This window comes from Spea bombifrons, chromosome 7, assembly GCF_027358695.1.
Source record: "Spea bombifrons isolate aSpeBom1 chromosome 7, aSpeBom1.2.pri, whole genome shotgun sequence".
Taxonomy (NCBI): Eukaryota; Metazoa; Chordata; class Amphibia; order Anura; family Pelobatidae; genus Spea; species Spea bombifrons.
In genome coordinates, this window is record NC_071093.1 from 11,088,254 (window position 1) to 11,109,234 (window position 20,981).

Consider the following 20,981-nt stretch of genomic DNA (forward strand, 5'->3'; position numbering starts at 1 on the left):
TTCATAGAACCTGGACTGTTGGTGAACAATGAAGACTGGGTTGGAAATTAGACTTAAGTGAAATGTTTTACCCATATCCAGAAAGTAGCACTTACTTTCTGTGGAAAATTTCCATGGAAAAAAAAACATGTTTCATGGGCTTTTCACTGGTCAATTGAATCCCAAGCGTCTTGATGTTTACATCACATGACCATATGCAGTAAAACCATGATGGTGACTTCAGTAACTTCCACGGGAGCATTTGTTTCACTACATACTCTTCATAACATGTAAAGAGACGGCTACAGTGTAGGCCAAACCAAGTGGGCTGCAGCAGCTCCAGTTTTAGAAGACTTACATAGAAACATAGAATTTGACAGCATTATTATTATTATTATTATTATCGTTTATTTATATAGCGCCAACCTACGCAGACATGAACCATCTGCCCATCTATAGTCTGCCCATTTTCCCTGATGTAAAACTCACCTTAATCAGTCCTTGGTCTTATAGTCAGGATAACCAAATGCCTATCCCATGCATGTTTAAATCCCCTTATTCTACCACACTCTATTAGCCCCTATAGAGTGCAACAATGTATATCATTCTCATCTTCTATGTAAGATACCAGGTGAGGGCCTGATAATACACCTCTATCGACATAACAATATTAGAAGCAGTGACATCATAGCTTCTTTTAATTTAGAACTTGGGAAGAATCATGGCAAAACAATCTAGTGAGTGACATATTTGTGTCCCACAATGATAAGCAAAACAACTGGCGAAATTGGAGAAGAGATGCGCAATGCCATTGGGAAAGATAAAATAAACAGATCAAAGCCAAATCTCACATCTGTCATTAAAAAAATACAAATCAATATATTTAATGAATAATAAGTTAAAACACCAACAGCGGGGCAAATGAATTCCTTTAGCATAGTACAAAATGGCATGCATAATTTAAAAAACAAATCTGTTCATATCCACCCATTAAGCCGAATGATTACATAATCAATGTCATATCAAGACAAATGTCATTAAATTTACAGATGATTCCTAAATAATTGTATGGGACATTTAAAGGGCTTCAGACCCAATAGAGAACCAATTATTGGCATGTGCAGGAAAGAGAAGAAATATTGAACATATGTAAAAATAATGAATAAGGGAAAAATAATTAATTCACAAAATAAAAGAAAATGTGTTTTAATTGCTATAGAGAGATTCTCTGTCATCTCTGACAGGCAGACAGTCAGAATAAATGGTTGATGGACACAGGGACACAAAAAAAGATATAGATAGATAGATACCGTATTTGCTCGATTATAAGACGACCCTGATTATAAGACGACCCCCCAAAATCTGAATATTAACTTAGGAAAAAAAGAAAAAGCCTGAATATAAGACGACCCTAAAGGAAAAAAGTTTTACCAGTAAATGTTAATTCATGTAAACTATTTTTTTTAATAAAAGCTATGATTGAGAAAAATATTTTTTTTGTTTTTATTTCCTTGTATTTTCCAACCTGCCCCCCAGTTACGCACATCTGCCCCCAGGCTTGCCACACCAATATGGCACTGTGGCCCATGATATGCCTTTTAACCCTCTATATGCCACTGTGCCCCATGGTATGCCTTTTGACCCCCTATGTGCCACTCTGCCTCCAGAAATGCCTTATACCCCTATATCCCATTCTGGCATTTAGGGGGTTAAAATGCATATTATGGGGCAGAGTGGCATATAGGGAGGTATAAGGCATTCCAGGAGGCAGAGTGGCATTAAGGGAGTTAAAAGGCATTATATAGAGCACTCTGCCTCCAGAAATGCCTTATACCCCTATATGCCACTCTGGCATTTAGGGGGTTAAAAGGCATATTGTGGGGCAGAGTGGCATATAGGGAGGTATAAGGCATTTCAGGAGGCAGAGTGCACTATTAAATGCCCCCTTAACGCCACTCTGCCTCCTGAAATGCCTTATACCTCCCTATATGCCACTCTGCCCCATAATATGCCTTTTAACCCCCTAAGTGCCAGAGTGGCATATAGGGGTGTAAGGCATTCCAGAAATGCCCTACACACACACACACACACACACACACACACACACACACACTTACTTACTTACTTACTTACCGGTGCTTCCAATTTCCTGCTGTATTGCCGGGGCAGCGGGTTGACGTCTCATTCCGCGGCAGCCGGAAGGAGGTGGAGTTGGCAGCGCGGGTTTGTATGCGTCCATCGCAAATACCGTCCCCGGCTGCCAGAGATCAGGAACTCTGGAACTCTGATCTCTGACAGTCGGGGAAGGTATTTGCGACGGACGCATACAAACCCCCGCTGCCAACTTCACCTCCGGAAGCACCGGTAAGTGTGGGGGGGGGGCGACGACAGGAGGATCCAGGTCCCCTGCAGCGGTGCGGGGGATCTGGATCTTAGTCTCCTAATCAGACCTCTATTTGAGGTCTGATTAGAAGACGACCCCGATTATAAGACGAGGGGTATTTTTCAGAGCATTTGCTCTGAAAAAAACCTCGTCTTATAATCGAGCAAATACGGTAGATAGATAGATAGAAAGATAGATAGATAGATAGATAGATAGATAGATAGATAGATGTAGACAGTATTTGGATCATTAAATAAATATATCACAATGCAGTTAATGCGTTATATGCGCTAGTGAAAATCCCACAAGACGTACACTTTATGGACAAAAGTTTTGTGACACCTGACCATTACACCAAAAGGGACTTTTATGGCATTCTAAATACTGTACATAGACATTAATATGTAGTTGGTCCCCCTTTGCAGCAATAACAGCTTCCACTCTTCTGGGAAGGCTTTCCACAAGATTTCGGAGTATTTGTGAGGCCAGGCACTGATGTTGAATGAGAACGCCTGGCGTCTGGTGTTCAATGGGGTTGAGGTCAGGGCTCTGTGCAGGCCACAGAAGTTCTTCCACACCAAACTCATCCAACCATGTCTTTGTAGATGTTGCTATTTTGCTGGAATAGAAAAGGGCCTTTTCCCACAAACTTGGAAGCATAGCATTGTCCAAAATGTCTTGATATGCTGAAAGGGACATTTTTATTCCAGCATGACTGTGCCCCTGTATGTTGACCACACCAATAGACCATTTGAGTTGACTAGGGTATTCCGTTTCCACACCCAGGCTGAAAACATACCGGTGTTGACTCTTGAGAATTCTTCTACTTGTTCTACTAGTAGTTTCACTCAACAAATCTCTGAGATCCAGATAAATCAATGATGAACACTTCATTTTCTAGAAGGGGGCTTTAGATCTTTTTAATTAAGTTGGCATGCCAACCAGGCAGTCAATATACATTTACTAAGTCACTCTGATCAGATTGACCTTTGGCCCGCAGTTGGAAATCTCCTGGTCAATATGCCACTGATGTCAGCTTTACATTTCCCAACATTCAGGACCAGCTAGCACCAAAAAGCACATATAACCGAGTAGATTGTAAGCTTTTGTCCTGTCTACCCATTGTACAACGCTACCGAATATGATGGTGCTACATAAAACATTATAAAAATAATTTAATTGATGCCTTCAACACTAATCCTGTAGTGTTTGCTCACAATTAAACATCCTAACCAAAAATCATTTAGATTGATAGGAAGGTTTATCATGATGAGAAGTAACATAATCTCCCAGGTTTAATAATTCTGAATTTAAATGTCAACGGAAAGTCTCTATATGCCAAATGTTATGTGATCTCTGATCAGACACCTAAAGGACCAATTAGATAATTTATAAAATATCATTTACACTAGTTAACATTTCAAGCTTGTCAGTGTTCTGCCCTGTGCTACTCTCAGTATGGTTGTATTTCAGAAAGTGGACACAGTAGTGACATCATGTCATTGTCTGCACGCATCACTTGGTGACATAATGTCATATCGCACTCCACCACGCACAATAAGCAACTATGCTTTGTGTGCAGCAGCCATGTGTCCTGTCTTCATCCCCTCTACTCCAAGTCTTCTTTTCCATCAGGTCAATGTCCATTTGCCCAGGACACAGCCACTCTGAAAAGCCCACGTCTGCCATGTTTCCCCACTGTCCTCAGATAAAAGGCATTTCACGATATAACCCATGACATCTTGACCTCAACCAATGTCACTTTCAGCTATTATATCTGAGTATACACAGACTTCTGAAAGCAAACAACCCAAATTACTTCTATAGTGCATAATTAATTTTTTTGTTGTGTCTGCGCTATAGATCATACAGTAATATCCTTCAATCATCTCTATAGCTATCCTCGGAAACCCAAATGTCTTGGTGCATCTAAAGAAAATATTTCTGCTTCACTTCCTAAACTCAAGAAAGAGCTTATCTGGCAGTTCTCTACACGGCTGTACATTGTCAAGCACACAACTCCATATGAAATGCCTTTTAAACAGGAATGCTACATATTTATGCATACATCTAATCACACTATATGGCGCAAAGAAAAAAAGATTTACGGAACTGAATAAGGAACCTAAAAACAGATATATTTTATTTTGAAGAAAAAAAACAATTGAAGAAAACATTTACTGTTGTTTACAAATACATTATGGTATAATTTATAAGTCATATAATACAGTGATATATTTATTTACAATAATAATTCTGGGATTCTAGAAAAAGAGGGACATCATGAGAAGAGAGAGGACAGGGGTGGTCTAAATCCCAGAGAGGGACTGTCCCTTCTAAAAAAGAACAGTTGGGGAGTGTATGTGTGAATATTATATATGGTTATCTCCTTGCTTTCCTTAGTTAAACTGTCTCTTGTAGCTAAAGAATGCTTAACATGGGAATGGGGTTGTATTTTAACGGATTTGAGATCGTTTGTAGGTGTCATGTTTGGTAAAGGTGTGTGGTGCGTGCGCAGGGATATATTGTTTATTCATATTTTAAATCCTTTGAAATGTGTTAAAAAGCTCCCTACTCATTATAAAAAAAGAAATCTGCCACCCATGGATTAGGACTTTGATGTCACCGATCCTTCTTCAAAGGGTTCTTACAATGCTATTAATCACTTCAGCCTCTGAAGACATAGCCAGAGAAAACATTTGGACATCTTGTGTTAAAATCAGTAAAACTTTGAAATACAGTACACTGCATGTGTGGCACATGAACATATCCCTTCCTCCTCACTGGGTACGGTAACTAATATTCAGAGGTTTTTTCTGTTTTTTTTTGTAAAATAAAAGCTCTTAATCATCTGTTTTTTGTAATATTACTTTTATTAGTTTTAGGGCTGCAGAGAAATGATTTGCTATATTCAAGTACCATTAACACTGATGGTACATATGCATGTAAAATATTGTATCTTAGCATTAAATATTTTTGATAAGACTACAAATACACACTATATGACCAAAATTACGTGGCCAGCTGGCCATCACACATATATGACCTTGTCGGACATCCCGTTGCAGACCCATGGGCATTAATATGGAGTTGCTGTATTTGTTCCACTATTTTGGGAATGTTTTCTGCAAGATTGTAGAGAACACATTTCCAGTCCTCCAGACATGGACATACATAGAAAACACAGGGCAGGAGTGTGAAAACTGCCATGCCCCCCCCCCCAACTTCACCAAGCAAAATGTCCCACAGTTCCAAAAACTTATCAGTACTATCAGTGCCCCCAAACAGCTTGTCTGTGCCATCTTTTTCACCAAACAGCATGTAAGTATCATCTTTGTCCCCAAACAACTTCTCAGTGCCCCAAAAAGCTTGTATGTGCCATATTTGCCACCAAACCACCTTTTACCTCTCTAATCCATCCTTAACACTGCAGCAAGATTAATCTTTTAAAATTGCCCCGGGGCCCTCCAACTTCACTACAGTGCCACCTGTGCCCCAAACAGCTTATCAGTGCTATCTCTGTCCCAAAACAGCTTGCATGTGCCATCTTTGCCCCTAAACAGCTTTAATGTGCCATCTTTATCCAGAAACAGCTTGACCTACAGCCTGACCTACAGAGCCCCTAACAACTCTGCACCCCCTATATCTCTACCTACCTGTCCAAATACACCCCTAACAACTCTCTTCGTTCATCTCATGACTTGGTCTCTCTTCTACTGTCATTACCTCTTCCCACTCCTATATTCAGTCATTCACCGGTTCTGTAGCCCTTCTATGGAATTCCCTTATGCGTTCCATTAGACTTTTTCCCTCATACGCAACTTTCTAAAGCTCTCTGAAAACCCCCTTTTTTGAGAAGCATACAACCTTTTCTCCTAACACTCAGCCATCATCTTTATCAAGCCATCTGAACTATCAACAATCTCAGCTGAGTACCTGGACCCTATTCACTCATTACCATCCAAGCAGTCCTCTCCTATTGTGTCACTTCCACTTCAATCTCTGACTAGGTTGTTAGCTCACAAGAGCAGAGCCCTCTTCTCCTCTTGTACCAGTTCGTTATTGTGTGTGGCTTCTTGAACTATTCTATTTATTTCCTGATTGTAACAGAGCTATGGAATCTGCTAGCACTTTATAAATAAATGTAAGGCCAGTGACCCCAAACAGCCTGTCTGTGCCATCTCTGCAGTCAAACAGCTTGTCAGTGCCCCTAGCAGACTGTCTGTGCCATATTTGCCCCAAACAGCCTGCCCGTGCCATCTTTGAACCCAATCAGTCTGCCACTGCCCACTTACTTGCAGGAGTGGCGTGTCTGTGCTGTGTGCGGACTGATCCAGTCAGACACAGCATGCAGGGAGAGAGTGCCCCCTTGTTTGGAATCAGAGTTGATTATCTGGCCCCGGGGGCAACTTTTGATATTTGGATGGAGTAATGCTTTGCCTTTTTCTGATTATTTTTTTCTTATGTTCATAGGTAACCTGGCACAGTCAAGAGCAAAAGTCACAGCAGCATCAAGGTCATTACCACCTCAACTAAATGCAGGACGTATTAAGGTACGTAGTTATCTTTTGGATGATTCTGAACTTAGACAAGAATTTACATACTATCCAACAACGTAAAGGTCTTATTTTTATCAGCCCTGAAATTGGATTTCGGAACTCCGTCATTCCAATAGGCTTTATGCCTTTGAGTCCTTAGGTGTCCTGCTCCAAGTGTCACAAGGTGAGGGGCAGGTTTGAGCCATCAAGTGGCAATGCCTTCATGCCCCCTTCCATTTCCAGAAGCAAATATGACATCAGAGCGGGGTAGGATCTCCAACCTTGCCCCAGGAGCCCTAGTTATGCCTTTGATGTTGGAAGAGAAAAAAGAGACAGAGATGACAGAAGATGAGAGAACTTGTTCGCAATATAACATTCATAATAAATGAGATATATGCTTTTTGTATATATGTAAAAAAAAGTGAATGAAATGTTGTAATATTAAAGGTTGTAACTCCTTTGGTAACACAGCCTCTTAACGATCGAACATTAGTTTACTCTAATATGTGACATAGAACAAATTTGGCATTATAAAAAGAAAATCTCTAGTGTAGTCAGAACATAAGACATAATTAAAATTGAACTGCACAGAAAAGATCATTTTGATGATTTATGTAACCAGGGATAAATTAAATGCCACTAATAAAAAATCTGCAGTAGACTGAATGTGATATCCAATCCAGTGTCCAGGAGTCTTAGTGTTGAAGCAGTTAGATTGTTAAGTCTGGTTTCTATTTCATGGGTAGGCAGCAAGCCTTGAAAGCAATACCACGAGTCACAAGCGGTGACTCCCTGGAAGATGAGCAGTTTGATGAGCTCAATGTGGATTTATCCCACTTCCTACATTTTACCGTTTCTATTCGCTACATGTTATATTGCTTAAATAAAAAACAAGTTAAATATATATTCAGGCACATAGAATCCTGACTCTTCAGTTAATGTGTACTAAAACTCTTATCATGTCCAGCCAACAAATGACAGAGTGTAAATGGCAATCCAGGGGAGCTGGAGAATCAGGGGTCTCAAATTCTTGATTGAAAATTAGCGGTATTGTTAATAAAACAAGACGACATTCTGATACCTTTTTACTCTACGCGTCTCTGTGCCTTGTACCATGCCATGCCTAAAAGGGACAAATATGCTGAACATTCTCCCTTCATTTAAAAACCCAGCTGAACAATCACTTCTGTTAAACAACTTTTTTATGTCGGTTGTATTTCTTAAAGGAGAATATTCTGTTAATATTGTTTAGCCAACATTTTGGGCAGTAGGTCCTGAGGTATGCCTCATAATATTTTGTTATTTATCTCCAGGTTTTATTTAAGAGGGTGATTCCACCCTTGATACCCACATAGCCCCCCATCCTACTTTTTTTCTTGATGTCACCCTTAACTAGGAGCTTATGCTGGAGGTGAGAGTATCAAAGTGGTCTACTGCCATAAAGTCACAATTACTTGACACAGAAGGAAGTGTTTTATAAATGAATATCTGTAAATAGATTATTACTCTTCTAAATGTCTTACTGATCTGCATAGTCAACTTTCAAAGCGTCACAAAGTCACATGAAAAGTCTTGGGAAAGCCTTATATCTTAGTCCATGGGAGGATTGGCACCTTCTGGTAGTTAGGAAAACTCTTGAACAGTTGCTGCCATCTGAGGTCCAGCAAATTCCCCCTACATTTAGTTCTCGACCTGGGATAATCTGAAACTTGGTGGTGCTCTGCAAATACAAAATGCAGAGCATTACACCTCATGGGAGCAGTTACTGAAAAGGCCCCACACTGTACAATCCTTGTCACTTCTCCTTGGTATTCATTCCATACAGTACACTTTCCACTTGGGGCTCTACGCTTACAATCTCGGAATATGTCTTATTAACATTCATTAATTTTCATACACACACTAAGCCCTTCCTATTCTCTTTCAATACTTTGAAATTTTTCTACATAACTCATGACTATTATGTGCATTGTCACAACGTCATTTTGTGTTCTCATGGACAAATGGTCCAATCAGCAGTACTAAAACACAGCATTTCATAAGAGTTATCTTTTTCTTAGCATTTGAAATTGAGTTTTTAATGGCGGGATATTTGGCATGCAGGATGCTTTCCTCAACTCACTTGGTAACAATTCAGGAATACAATCTGTCCTGTCAAGTATTTACCCATAAGGTAATGGTGTTGTTCCACTCAACCTTTTTATTGTGTCATTGTTTTAACAAACATTACTGGTATGTTTTAAAGCTAAGCAGGCAATAAAGAGTTGGTGGATTGTATAGCTAGAGGCATTAGTAGCAGAAAGAAGGAGATGGCTCTACTACTTTACAGAATCTCTGGTCAGAACTCATCTAGAGTGTTGTGTACCTCCATCCCCAGAAAGATATTGGCAGAAGAGGACTACAAAAACAGTTTGCAGGACAAACATTATCGGGAAAGACCAAGGGAACTTAATATGTATAGCTTGGGGTATGTAATAGAAACATTTGAATACTTTGTAATGCAAAGTAATACAAAGCAAAAGAGGGACGTTTATTTCTATTATTAGGAGGATAATAGGTAAGAACAATAGGTCATAGTCTAAAACTAGAGGGTAAGAGGTTTAGATATATTCTAAGGATGTTTTATTTTACTGAGACGGTGGTAGATAAATGGAAAAAAGGATAATGTAGTGGGGAGTTTTAACATGCATGTGATAGGTATTAAGTCTTAAGACAAGACCAATTAATGATCAAGGTCTCACCTAGGTGGGCCGAAGGGTTCTTGCCTGCTGTAAAATTCTATGTTTTATTCTAGTTATTAGAACAGAAAGTTTTTTTCTGTTTCTACAAATCTACTATCAAATCTTTTTTTAAATAAAACATTCTACTTGTAAGAAAAAGTGTTTTACCCATCTGCGGTCTCTCCCGTATGTGTGTTGATCCAATTACACATGACTCACTTTAGTGAATTTTGAGACACCTTTGGGTGTTCTTATGGTCTGCTTGAGTCACCTTTTAAAATTTAGCATTATTTCTGCTACAGTGACCTCTCTCCCGCAGACAGATAGGAGCCTGCAAAGTTATCAGAGCAAGTCATTAGAAGCTCTCTAGTGGATGACCTGAAAATGTTGTTTGATTTCAGATTAGTCTGTGCAGCTCACTAAAAGCAAAATATTTAACGAATCATTAGTTCCCTGTAATGGGTGAGTAAAGGCATTTCTTCATTTTGTGTACCTTTGGAAGAAAACCATATTGAATTGTAAATGGGGAGTGACTTAACCTGCTTCGAACAATTTAGCGGCGCGTCTAAACCTTAATTTGTTGTAGTGAAGGTAATGAATGCATGATTTAAGACCTCTTAAATCCTCATGCGTAGAATCTGCACTAAAAATGAATTAAAGTCAACTGAAACCTCTGCACTTAAGTGATAAATTGGGGTCTGTAGAAAAATGAAGTATGTTACATACAATGCAGTTTAGCCAGATCTTCTAGACAATCTAAAATCTTGTCTGGAAATTTGTTGACGGGCCTTAACAAACTATTAAAAGGTAAAACCAACATCCACTTAAACGTGGATAGTTTAACCCTTTCACTGAATAGATACCAACATTGCTTCAAATTACAAGCTACTTTCTCTGGGTGCTTGCAGACAATGATCCAGTCACCCATGGTCACCCACGATCACACACAGCCACATACTGCTCCTGCGGGTAAGAACTGGACTGTGACCCTAGGTCAACAAAATAATCTTAATTATATGCAGAATATGACCAAGTCTACACATGGCTAATTACTATCCAAAATATACTTCTAGAACATATGGTTACAAAACTTAAACATATGCCTAACCTCTTCAAATATCTTTGTTTTTTAGGTGGATACAATGGAAATGATGAGACATCCAGAGGAGACAACGAATATGAAAAGACAAACGGTGGCCTCATACTTTAGGGTATAATCATGTATTTTTTAATTAACGTTAATGTAGGTAATGTAGCTAATTGGCTTTTTTAGATTGATAGTGTATGTTTTGGATTTGCTCTGTTTTGCTGGAACATAAGTTTTTCCTTTCTCTTGTAAATCTTTTAAAGAGGTTGTTATTTCTTTTACTGATATTTGAAAAGTTTGCCTTATGTTAAACTTAGATTTCTTGAAAAATATCGTACACACATTTTAATGCACAATTGCAACAGATGTGTAAATTAAGCTTGACATAATAGCCCGTGCCAGTAATTCCCTGTGATTATCCTCTTTCTCATCTAGTATTCCTTGATGGATCTTCTATCCAAAATGGTTGTTGGACAGCCTCATTTTGTCCGTTGTATTAAACCAAATGATGACCGAGAGGCAATGAAATTTTCTCGGGAACGGGTACTCATGCAGCTGCGCTACACAGGAATTCTGGAAACCGTTAATATCCGAAGACAGGGGTATTCCCACAGAATTCTATTTGAAGAATTTCTGAAACGGTATGTGACAAGGCTCCATCCACAGATTTCTATAAAACATAATAATTATGGTTACTGTGAAATACACATAATATACTGGAGTGAAAGAAAAGCAATATCAATGTTTTTGTTAAAGAATTCATTTTACCTGGTAGTAAAGAGTCTGCGCAGCTCTCAACTGGTTTTGTGCACTGATTCCATGTTTAAACCACTTTGATCCCAATAATACCAAAGGAAAACTTCTAATTGATGTTAGGACATGTCACTGCCACAGCAGCAGCTCATTAGAGTCAATATGGTGCAGCCAGTAGTGGATGAATGCAGCCAAATGCGACAATGTTTATGTTTGTGTTTATTTTGATGTCTATGTTTAATGAGTATATTTTGCTTCTGCTATTAATAATGTGTCAACTGATATAAATAAGTTCTAAAAATGTATCAAATGTTGGGAAGAAAGTGACAATATATCATTGGGTAAGAAGTGACTATGAATGATCCTCGTTCAGTGGCATATAATGTAGTGTAGCTGTAGCATATTTTTTATCCTACAGTATGTGTTGAAATCTAGGTTCAGACGGGTCACTGAATTGTACTCAGAGTTTATATCATTTATTTTCCCTAAGGGCTTCTATGTAAACAATTCAATGTGGACTGTTTCATTTTCTCAAACTGTACATCTAAAGTTCAATGAGTTACTTAATAAGCCTATCTAAAGATGATTACATACAATACTGGAGCAGTAAATTATTATATATATAATATTGGAAGTCCACCTGTTTATAATAAAGAGCAGCCACCGTCTCTAGCTGCACTTGCCAGAGTTTGAGTGGTTAATCAGGTGAGTGTTGGAAACAGATATTTTTAGAAGCTGGAAATCCTGCTGTGGCATCCGTTCCAAATTATTTTCTTGTGAGGGCTTTCAAGTGACTTTAAATATAACATTATTATCAAAAAATACACGATAAGAAATATTTAGAACGAAAAGGAAAGTTTTTGTCCACGACCTTGAAACTGTACAAAATAATTCTGTATGTAAGAGTGGCCATTTTTAAAGTTTGAAGATGTTTCTTTAAATGAAATATTGGGAATAAACACATTAGTTGATGGTCCATGAAAAGCTTGAAATATTTAAAGGCAGACATCAAATGGTAAACAGATTGACAGTTCTTTGTTCATATTCAAAAATCCATTAGGTAAGAATGAACACAAGCTAGCGCCTTGTGGTAAATCTAAGGATGTGAAGGATTCTTAAGCCTGAAACTTAATTGGCACTTTGATCCCTCTGAGCTGCGGAACAACAAAAATAGATGAGCAAGCAGATTTCCCCTGGAATTTTCAAACAATTCTTTTTTGACAGTTGCATTTTATAAACTACTAGTTAGACATCTGAGCACATGCCGGCACAGGGGTAAAGAGAATTAACATTTATCAATGAAAGCTGAAAAGGGTACAGTAGATATTACTATATAGAGCAGCTGTTCGGGCTGTCATTATTTTCAATGATCTCATTTCCAGGTGGTCTTCTTGTGTGAACCTAGTAGTGCTACTCTTTAGCTAGCCCTCGTTGGAAAATAATTATTATAACAATAGTATTGTGTTTGGTACTAAGATGTTTAATCACTCAACCATTAGTTTGTAAATGAGCTACTGCCCCACCATATAGCGGCCATTATTAAAGAGAGGAAGGAAATCCAGTATTACGCCGTAACCTGTATCTCAGCTTAAGTGAAATTTATTTGACAAAAAGGGAAAAGAAAAGGTCAATTCTTCATCTACTTTAACTGTACCAAGAAACCGATTCTTAGACATAAGCTAAAGCTATCCTTTTCTATTTCTTTGTTTTCTAGGTATTATTATCTTGCCTTTAAAGCACATCAAAACCCACCGGCAACAAAAGAAAGTTGTAAAGCGATTCTAGAAAAGGCAAAACTCGACAAGTGGGTCCTAGGCAAATCTAAGGTAAAGGGCAGGGGATGTGCGTAACTATTGTTAGTGAACAAATGTTTTAAGTATGCTATAGACAGCTGCGAAGTATTTGTAAAAATACATGTTTTTATATAAATATAATGCCACCTTACAGCAAAAAAAATATTATGAATAAATGGCCTGGAATAAATCTTCTGGAAACTGAAGTTAAATTACTTCTGCATTGAACCTTATGCTTCCTTAACAATATTCCCTGTGTTAGGTGTTCCTAAAATACTATCATGTTGAGCAATTGAACCTCTTGTTACGGGAAGTTATTGGCAGAGTGGTGGTGATGCAGGCTTACACCAAGGGATGGCTCGGAGCAAGGAGATACAAGCGCATGAAAGAGAAGAGGGACAGGAGTGCCACATGCATTCAGTCAGGTAAATTGATGTAAAGTTATGCTTTAAACTAAACTATGTATTTGTGTTTAAAGAAGCAATATATATGAATTGTTCCTAGGTGTACAAAGAGTGTGGATGGAAGGAGTGGGAGAGGCATGGAATGGGGTCATACAATGGGCTGAGAGGGGCATAGATGTTCACATAGAAAATTTAATTTATTCTTAACCCCCCGGAATGCGATGTTTGTGAAGGTGAAGCATAGCTTGGAGTATGTTCCTTCCATACAGTAATTGTATACATGTTTACCCCTCACCCACTGATCAGGCAGGGGTATACTTGATACCTTTTAGGTTATTTAATTTACCCATGCATTGGGTGGGGGAAGAGGTGCTTGATCACTGCCCCACCTCCCCAGTTCATAGGGGTCCTGGGAGCCCCCATTTAGTATTTTTTATTATTATTATTTATTTTATCTTTTAATCATTTATAGTTGCGGTGATGTTTTTTCTAAATCTTGCATGTTTCAGGTGAGGACATGTGAGTTTTTATTACAGACACTCGCAAACAACTTGCATTTTAGTGAGTTTATTTTGAGTGTTACCATGTGACACATACAACCCCAGTCAAGTCTGCTTTGTCAAGTTGCACCCTTAACTTGACTAGCCCTTAACTAAACTGATGATATATATTTTAAAATTCTAGCATGGAGAGGATATTACGCCCGAAGGAATTTCCAGGAATTGAGGGCCAGGAGAAATGGAGCAGCAACTGTCATTCAATCAGGTAATAACAATGTTTGTGCTAAGAAGGTGTCATCTAGAACCTAGATTAAATAGCAACCAACTTTATAGCCCACTGTGCTGCTTAACTTTGCAGGTGCAGAACAAAGCTCTACACAATGCTTAGTGACTGTCCAGATGTCAGAGACCTGATACCTTTGTGTTAAGAAAATTCCCACCATTTATAGGTTTATATAGTAATCTTTCTCTCATGTTTAAAACTATACTTTTTTTAGTATCAAACATCCACATGCTTTAGCTGTGCTAGGGTTTGGAACATTAAAGCTGCTTGAGTTAAAGCCGCAAAAATATGTCATGTGTATTCTGAACACAATGTGCTCCTTTACTGTAAATATGGGATATTTATAAAGAGCTGCAACAGATGGATCATGAGTAGGGACGGCATCTTTTAAAGATAAAGAAAATGAGTTATGAGCATACATGGGAACATCCTGGCACTGGCTACCCAGAGCTCTCCCACTTCGGGATACAGGTGGGCGGGTCCCTTGACATAAGTGGGCGGGCCCACAGACATGAATAGACAGGGCCAATGATGTTGCAGGCAGGGCTAACCCAAAACGTCTTCATTCTATAAGGGGTAGGAGGGGGAAATGGGCGGGGTTTGTGCCTAAGCGCTGCTCCCGCAACCCCAAGATTTTGTGCAGTTACCTGGAGACCCGGAAAGGTGGCACTTCACCCGGAGTCTCCAGGCAAAACCCAAAGAGTTCCCAGGTACGGTAATGAGTGATATGAAAAAATATAAGTTTCCACTTTTGATAATTTACATTGAAAATAAAATAAGAAATTCATGCTTATGTAATCATTTCTAAAACTAGCAGCTAATGCCCTGTTTTTGTCATTTTACTGCATTTCCATTTCCTACAAGGGAACATTGACCAGAATTAAAGAAATTCTGCATGATTTAGTGGAGTGGATTCCCTTTTTAAATAGCATCACCCATTGCCTGAAAACATAATTTTCCCCCAAGCTACTCTTGTTAAGGAAATGAATTTGCGTAACTGGGAAGCTGAATTTAAGTTGTGCCTGGAGGATATGAGGCTTTGTTAAGGAACAGCAAATAAATCATTATGTGGTTATATAATGGAGCAAATAAATTTCACATAAATGCCAATGGAGAAAATATATACCAATTTAGCACAAAACATTAATCAGTGATCAATCACAGTTTAAGTATGCTTTTCTCAACATTATATCACTAATTATTCATATATATATTCCCTACCGCTTTGTATGAAAGCTCTAGTTCCACTACCTCCTTAGAGGAGCCAGTCATTTTACCCCTTTTTGGACTTGGAGCGATATACTCCAGATTAATGTTGTCTCATTTCTAATTCCTTTCTAATCTAAACTAATGCTTCTCACGTTGTGGACAAGGATTCCATTTCGATCATTAATACACATGGTGAAATGGAGGACATCATGGTAACACAACAGCGTCACCGCAGAGGATAAATTCATCTATCTTTTGTGTCTATCCTCTGTAAGGCGACTGTAAAGTTACCATGCCACACATCTGTCCTCTGGTGCAGTGGTTAATTGAATGATAAAAATGAAAAAACTGTCTTCACAGTCACTATGCAAGTAAGTTTCTCTACAGGAGATGATTGTACAGAGTTGCCGAAGTAATGAACAAACCACGAAGATCCAGCCCTCCTGCAGGCCTTTGGGAATGGGGAGGAAATTAAGGGATTGCATATGCTTTCTGGGAGGGGGCCCCCTTGAATATAAAGACTGGGAGATCCGGTTCCCATTGTGGGCTTAATTAGGCACCAATTGTCACCTGTTTTTTATCCTTCACGGCGAACAGTTACATTACATACAACAGGTAGGTACTCATTAGGCTGGAAGCATCCAAAATAAATTATTCAGACCGTGTGTTATATACAAAATTTGTCCAATTCTTCCCAATGAAGGCCAGCTAGGGGAAACAGATAACTCTCATTGTATCCCAAGTGTCCAGGTTTTTGGCCAATGTCCCCCTGTCTCACCTAGCTGCCCTGATGTTCCAGTTTTGCAGGCCAGTTGGGCAGTTCCTCTGATCTTCACTGACCAAGGAGCTGTAAAATCAATGATGTTCTGTACTGCTGCAGCACAGACTTCCATTGCAGCTCTACCATGACCACCTCACAACACTCTACTGCTGAGGACTGCAAGGCACACCAACCACCCACCTCTGAGGTCTGGCCATTCCCCTCCCAGGTCCATTCACTCACCTCCTCACCTCTCGCCAACAAAGGTATCACAATTTGGGCACCTAAAATGTTGGAAGGATGACACGTTCTCTACTTTGTGCACCCAAAACTATAGAGCCACTCCTGCGAGTTATTATTATTTTTGTTGTAATGAGATGCTTTCTGAATGTTTGTAGTCTTTATAGGATGCATCTTCTAAATATAACCTTCTGACCATTTAATGTAAATAGTAATGCATTTACATTAACATCATCTACATACTGATAGTGGTACAGTGACTCAAAGCCTAGCATATAAGAAATGTCTTGACTATTTAGAAAACATTTGTCATACATGTTTCTACAAACCAGCTCATATATTAATTTGTTTCCCTTTTATCTTCTACCCAGTAAAATCCTAAGTGGGGGTTTATCCCCTGTTGCCCTTAGAACTTCCTTTTAGAATTTCTAGTCTGTTATGGAACCTTCACCTACCAGAAACAAGATGCCTTTTCATGCTGTCAACCTTTTTAATCCGAAATGTAAATTAATTCTTGCTGGTACGCTTTGACAGAGATCAAAGTGTGGTATTAACCTTATTGGACCTCCACTCCACCAGAATCCGTTCCAAAGACTGTGATGTTAGCGTGGGGACCACTCATAATTGTTGTCTATGGCATTCCTCCCAAGTAGAAATCTGGCTACAAGTCAAGCTTTTCTACATCTGATTTCCCCTTATGATCATTGCTATGAACTGTGTGAAATATTATACTATAAAGATTACTCTGCTTTTATTTAGGGAGGGTGTTCTTTCAGAATGTTGAATGGTTCTGACAACGATTGATCTCATACTGGTTGAAAACAGGAGCACGGCCCCCCCTAATGAAAATCTCTTAAGTGAGAGTTTTTCTTTCATTGCAGTCTTTTGGGGAATGATGAATTTGCATTTTAAAAATAAACAGATGCCTTTCAAATACATGAGCTGGTGGTCGAGAGATCTCTGTGGGCTTATGTACTTCACTACCCTCTGATCAAGTGGAGGAGACAAAAAGGAAAAATAATCTAGTGGAGGATACATTCCCTGTGGGTATGGACGTATACACACAAATCAAGAGTAGCTACTACACAATACTGCATTGACGACTGATGGCATTGTGTTACAAGAATATGTACAAGATCATACCTCCATGAACACCTCCACTGCTGACTCTAGATATCTAAACATGACCTATTCACTATCTATCTATCTATCTATCTATCTATCTATCTATCTATTCATTTATCTATCTACATTATCTATGGTAATATCTCTCTATTTAGTCTTTTCTTCTGTTGTCTGACAAAACTGGTGGTGGTGGCAAGGTGGTGCTTTAAAAGTCGATCATAAGCTATTAAACAGTCATCACAGAATAGTTAATTTTATTGATGTCTCCTTAGCTAGCATTGATCAACAGAGGTTTTTAAAACATATTATTGTCCTTGGCAAACAAGGCTCATTAACTTAATCCCGTATGCTTTCATTTATGTCAGCTCAATTGTCAACCCCATTAAATGCTATGGAATATGGTGGAACTTTACTAAATTATTATTATTATTATTATTGCATAAACATCCAGAGGTAGCCAAATGGTAGCGCAAGGTATGGTGATCAGACCTGGTATGAGGGTACTGAACCTAACCCACATTACCCTTTCTGTAAAAATACATATGGCCAGCGAATAATGCAGACATGTCTAAAACAATCCTCTTCAGAATTCAAAGTATTGCAAGGATTTCAATGCATTTTAAACCACCTGGAACAAGGGGTCCTCAAAACGTTTCAAAGCAGGAACAAGACAACAAATAGATTTAATGAAGGTTTCAGCATGGACACACACAAAATGCGTTAGGTAAAATAGGTAATTGCTCCACTTTTTCCAATGTGGGGTTAATCAGATCAGAAAGCATTATATTAGTACATTAGATTATAATCGGGTTAATTTTTTTAATCTATTTTTTTTTTCTACAAAAAATGGTAAAAAAAAAACATTCTCTTTTTCAGTTTAGCAGCAATCCGAGGGCTTTGTGACAACTGTCTAGTCTAAATGATTGATTACTACAGGATTTCCTTACTGGAGTGGCATACTATTATGACATTGTCTTCTGGGTATTACTCTTAAAATTACTTAGAATTTTAAGAAATGAATCTAGTTTGTGTGATAAATGAAGGCAACCTAACCAAATACATTTAGTCAGAGAAACACACAAAATACCCAACTAACCAGCAGATAAACCATAGGTGGAGCATGGGGGGTGCCTTGCCCTCCCCTGGAGGTCACACAGGATATTTAAACAATACATCACATACACATATACACAATACATCAGAAACAACTGCAAGAAAGAACGTTTGAGAAATGATGTAGTCTCAAATTAAATAAATGATTGAGGGCAAGACTGAATAGCAAGGAGCACAGAGTTGATGTGAGTGTCCGGTATGCAGGTACCTGCGGAGGGGACCGATAATACACAAATCAGAAGGACAGGTTAGAGAAGAGGAAATACATCAGGTAATACAATAAACATGGTCAGTGATAACCCATCTCTAAAGTCCAAGGAACAAGCCCAAAAAACGAAATATCCAAACACCATTGGAGGCATACTTGGTATTTGTGCCAATGTGAGATTTTTGGCTTCTTCTGGATCAACAGTGAAGTTGATCTTAATGACCGTGTCTCTTTTTCAACCTAAATTTCTATATTACTATACATGATTAGCTATAGCTTGATGATCCAGTGAGAAATCACTTTGCTGTTTTGCAGTCAAGAAGGAAATTTCGCTTTTCTGTTGAGGCACAATTACAAATTGCTTCATTGAGGGGGTTTTGCCTTTTTCTGTATTAACAGCAAGGTTGAACTTGATGGACTTTGTCTTTTTCAAGGTACATATACAATGGTTTCATACAAAAAAAAACCTTTCCATACTGCCATAAAATCGAAATGATTGATATTAATAGATTGCGTGTATCAGTGAGACTTACATACAATATTAACGTAACAGAACAATGATTGATTGATACTCACAGTCGCTCTTGTGTGTATATTTCAAACAAAGACTGTACTGAACTGAGCCTCGGATACAAAGCTCAAACGGGTCTGAAGATATTATTTCCAACACAAATGATATGGTCTGACTCCAATCCTTTTAGAATTTCCAGTCCGGTATGGCCCCTTCATATACCAGAAACAAGATGCCGTTTCATGCTGTCAACCTCTTGAAATGTCAATAAATTCTTGCTGGTACGCTTTTCGAGAAGAAAAAAAACAAAATTAGAAATAATAATTTAAAGAATTACGTAAAATTACATAAAATATGTGAAACAAAAGGAAGAGGATCCACTTGTATTAACCTCAAGATACCAGTATGGTGTTCTGCGATATTTCAATCTCTTGCCATGTGAGATCAGAGATATATAACTGTCCAGCATTTCTATACATCGTATAATCCTGGCTAGTCCTTGTAACAATTGCCTCTTTTTTGTTATTTTCAGCCTTCAAGGGATATGTTGCCCGAAGAAACTATATTGGATTAAAGAATAATAAGCGGGATGCCTGCAAAGATTCCATTTCAAACAATGAACCAGAAAACTTTAAACCGAACATTGGTAAAAGGTAAATGAATCCCATTATGTGTCGCTAACCCTCAATGAACACATACACTGCAAATGTGCCATAATACATGTTTGCCATTATTATTAATATGCCAGGGAAATAAAAAAAAAATGTTTTTTTTCACATATTATGGGTTGTTTATTGGACCATTCCATTGGTTGCTATGGTGATACAACCTCTTTTTTTAAAGTTTGTACAATTTTAACACATAATGCTAAGAATTTTTGATTAACTTCCCCAGCCCTAATTAAAAGTTGTAAAGTATATGCCAAATATATATAGATATATGATATAAAACATATCATATATAATACAATAATAATAATTCAAGTACACAAAAGCACTATTTATTGATAATAATGAAGTCAATCCTCACCTTTGCAGTGAAGGACTTCAAAAATGGTTTGGAGGATAGAAAATATCAGGAAAGACGTTTAGTATGTATAGCTTAAAGAAAAAAAAAGAGAGAGGGGATATAATAGAAACATTTAAAAGAAAAAGACTTTGCAAGTTAAAATATTTAACTTGGCCGTGCAAAGTATGTTTAAATCAATCAATTAGGTGCAAGTAGACCTGCTCATACATTGTTCTGTGTTTTGTGTCTGATGTTCAAAAACAAAAAGGAAAAAAAATAAAAAAAATTGAAAAATAAAAAAATAGAGACGTTGCCCAAAAATTATACATGTAACTTATACCGTTAACTTGGGCAGGAAAAATGCATA

The 20,981-nt window shown here is 38.1% G+C and overlaps 1 protein-coding gene across 1 annotated transcript in view; it reads left to right on the top strand.

Annotated features, from left to right (window-relative positions):
• Positions 1-20,981, top strand: part of MYO3B (myosin IIIB) — a 111,085-nt gene that overhangs the window by 68,516 nt on the left and 21,588 nt on the right. Inside the window, exons 23-29 of the mRNA XM_053471783.1 lie at positions 6,836-6,915; positions 10,754-10,831; positions 11,143-11,348; positions 13,175-13,286; positions 13,516-13,678; positions 14,342-14,422; positions 20,139-20,259. Of these exons, the coding sequence (XP_053327758.1) occupies positions 6,836-6,915; positions 10,754-10,831; positions 11,143-11,348; positions 13,175-13,286; positions 13,516-13,678; positions 14,342-14,422; positions 20,139-20,259 (841 nt within the window). The remainder of the gene's footprint in view (positions 1-6,835; positions 6,916-10,753; positions 10,832-11,142; positions 11,349-13,174; positions 13,287-13,515; positions 13,679-14,341; positions 14,423-20,138; positions 20,260-20,981) is intronic.